Source organism: Pundamilia nyererei, unplaced genomic scaffold, assembly GCF_000239375.1.
Source record: "Pundamilia nyererei isolate P.nyererei 1_Seehausen unplaced genomic scaffold, PunNye1.0 scaffold00212, whole genome shotgun sequence".
NCBI lineage: Eukaryota > Metazoa > Chordata > Actinopteri > Cichliformes > Cichlidae > Pundamilia > Pundamilia nyererei.
The window spans coordinates 309646-311336 of record NW_005187613.1 but is presented as its reverse complement, the minus strand read 5'-3'; the positions used below and the strand labels follow the sequence as shown (position 1 = coordinate 311336).

Below are 1691 nucleotides of genomic sequence, written 5' to 3'. Positions count from 1 at the left end.
TGTGTGTGTGTGTGTGTGTGTGTGAGAGAGAGAGAGAGAGAGAGAGACATACGAGAGGAAGTTGTCCCATGTATCCTGGTAAGGATTGTAATAAATGCTTTGCTGGGGTCCATCTAGTGGAGAGGAACAGCCTTTATGGAGCATGGAGCCACACGAGGTAGCATCTGCTGCAGCCGCCCCAACATCAAAGCTCAGGCCTGCTGGAGCCGGCTGGCCAAGGCTGGGACTGGTCACGGAAGTCGACATTGCGTTCGTCAACTTCGCTGTACTGAGACTCGACTCTAATGGATTATATCGGCCGAAGACGCCAAACCCTGCTTCGTTGTCCTGAAACACGGAGTCTGCCGGAAGCAAGTGTGAGGAATTTCGTCTCAGACAGCGAGGAGGCCAGAGCAAGGGCCGGGCTTTGATGTTCTCCGTAACCACAGCCTGCGTTAGGTGCCTGTGAGCTGCCAGGGTGAAGCTTTCTTCATCAGCTTCATCATCGCTTTCTTCTTCTTCACCCGACTCAGAACAGGAGCACGGGGAGACATCCATGCCCTCTTCATCCTCTTCTTCCTTTTGCAGTCCTGTGCCCATATGCACTACACTTGCCAGTAACATAGAGGATCCCAGTAAATGAGGTTCGATAGATTTCACTTTCGAACGACGTGCACAGGAGACTGAGCAGCAGGGACGATGTCTTCCTCTTCCTGGTCCTTCACTTGCATTTGTTAGCCCAAGCTCGATGATAGACTGTCGCTTCTGTCCACTAGCCACTAGTAGGCCAACACTCGGGCGCCTGCGCTGGTCAGTGCAAACCAGAGGCAAACCGACAGAGGAGCGTCTGGACTGTACTAATGCTACAGAGGGCAGACCGACGCTGGAGCGCCTCCTGGCTTTACTGGCCTGAACAGAGGGACATTTGTGACGCACTGCAGCAAAATGCTTTTGTCTTTTTTGGCGTCGACCAAAGTGTCGCTGGAAAAACAAATCCATCTCGTCTTGGAGAGCGATATAGTACACTGCTACTCAAAATGCATCTGATGACATACGGTTGGGTAAAGAACACACAGTGCCCTTTCCTTGTCTTCATTGACTGCGGGTTAGCAGTCAGATATCAGATATCCATGCGACCGAAGATTGGTTTCCTCCACTCGAAGCTGGTACAGCTACTGCTGGACATCTCTGACTCTCCAGCCCTCCTTTGGAAATGCTGCAGAGGCAAACAGGCCGTTACAGAAATCTGTCATTTCTCCTTAACAGAGAAAAATGTTCCCACCAAGGAGTTTACTGAGGTTAACGACTAAAAGAATCTCCAAACAAATCAGACTGAATCAGCTGTTCTCAGGTTGGATGATCTAACTTGCTGTTTCATGATGCAGTGCTGCTTTCTTCAAAGTCAATCAAATTATGACCAAAACTTTATTGATACCAAAACATCTGACACCCCACACACACACACACACGCGCACACACGCACACACACACACACACACGCACACACACACACACGGGTATGTATTCATGTCCTTGTGGGAACATCTCATTGACATAATGCTTTCCCTGGCCGCTCACCCTAACCTTAAAAAATGAATGTCTAACCATAACCCTGATACTAAAACCACATTTTGAGTCTCAAACTTGTGAGGACCGGGATTTTGGTCCCCACAAAGACATCTAAACAGGTACACACACACACACACACACAC

The 1691-nt window shown here is 49.3% G+C and overlaps 1 protein-coding gene across 1 annotated transcript in view; it reads right to left on the bottom strand.

The window, feature by feature from the left end:
- The window catches only part of LOC102200064 (diacylglycerol kinase zeta-like), a 66087-nt gene that overhangs the window by 57237 nt on the left and 7159 nt on the right, over positions 1-1691 (bottom strand). The window contains exon 2 of the mRNA XM_013914643.1: positions 53-1195. Coding sequence (XP_013770097.1) covers positions 53-978 — 926 coding nt within the window. The 5' untranslated portion in view covers positions 979-1195. The remainder of the gene's footprint in view (positions 1-52; positions 1196-1691) is intronic.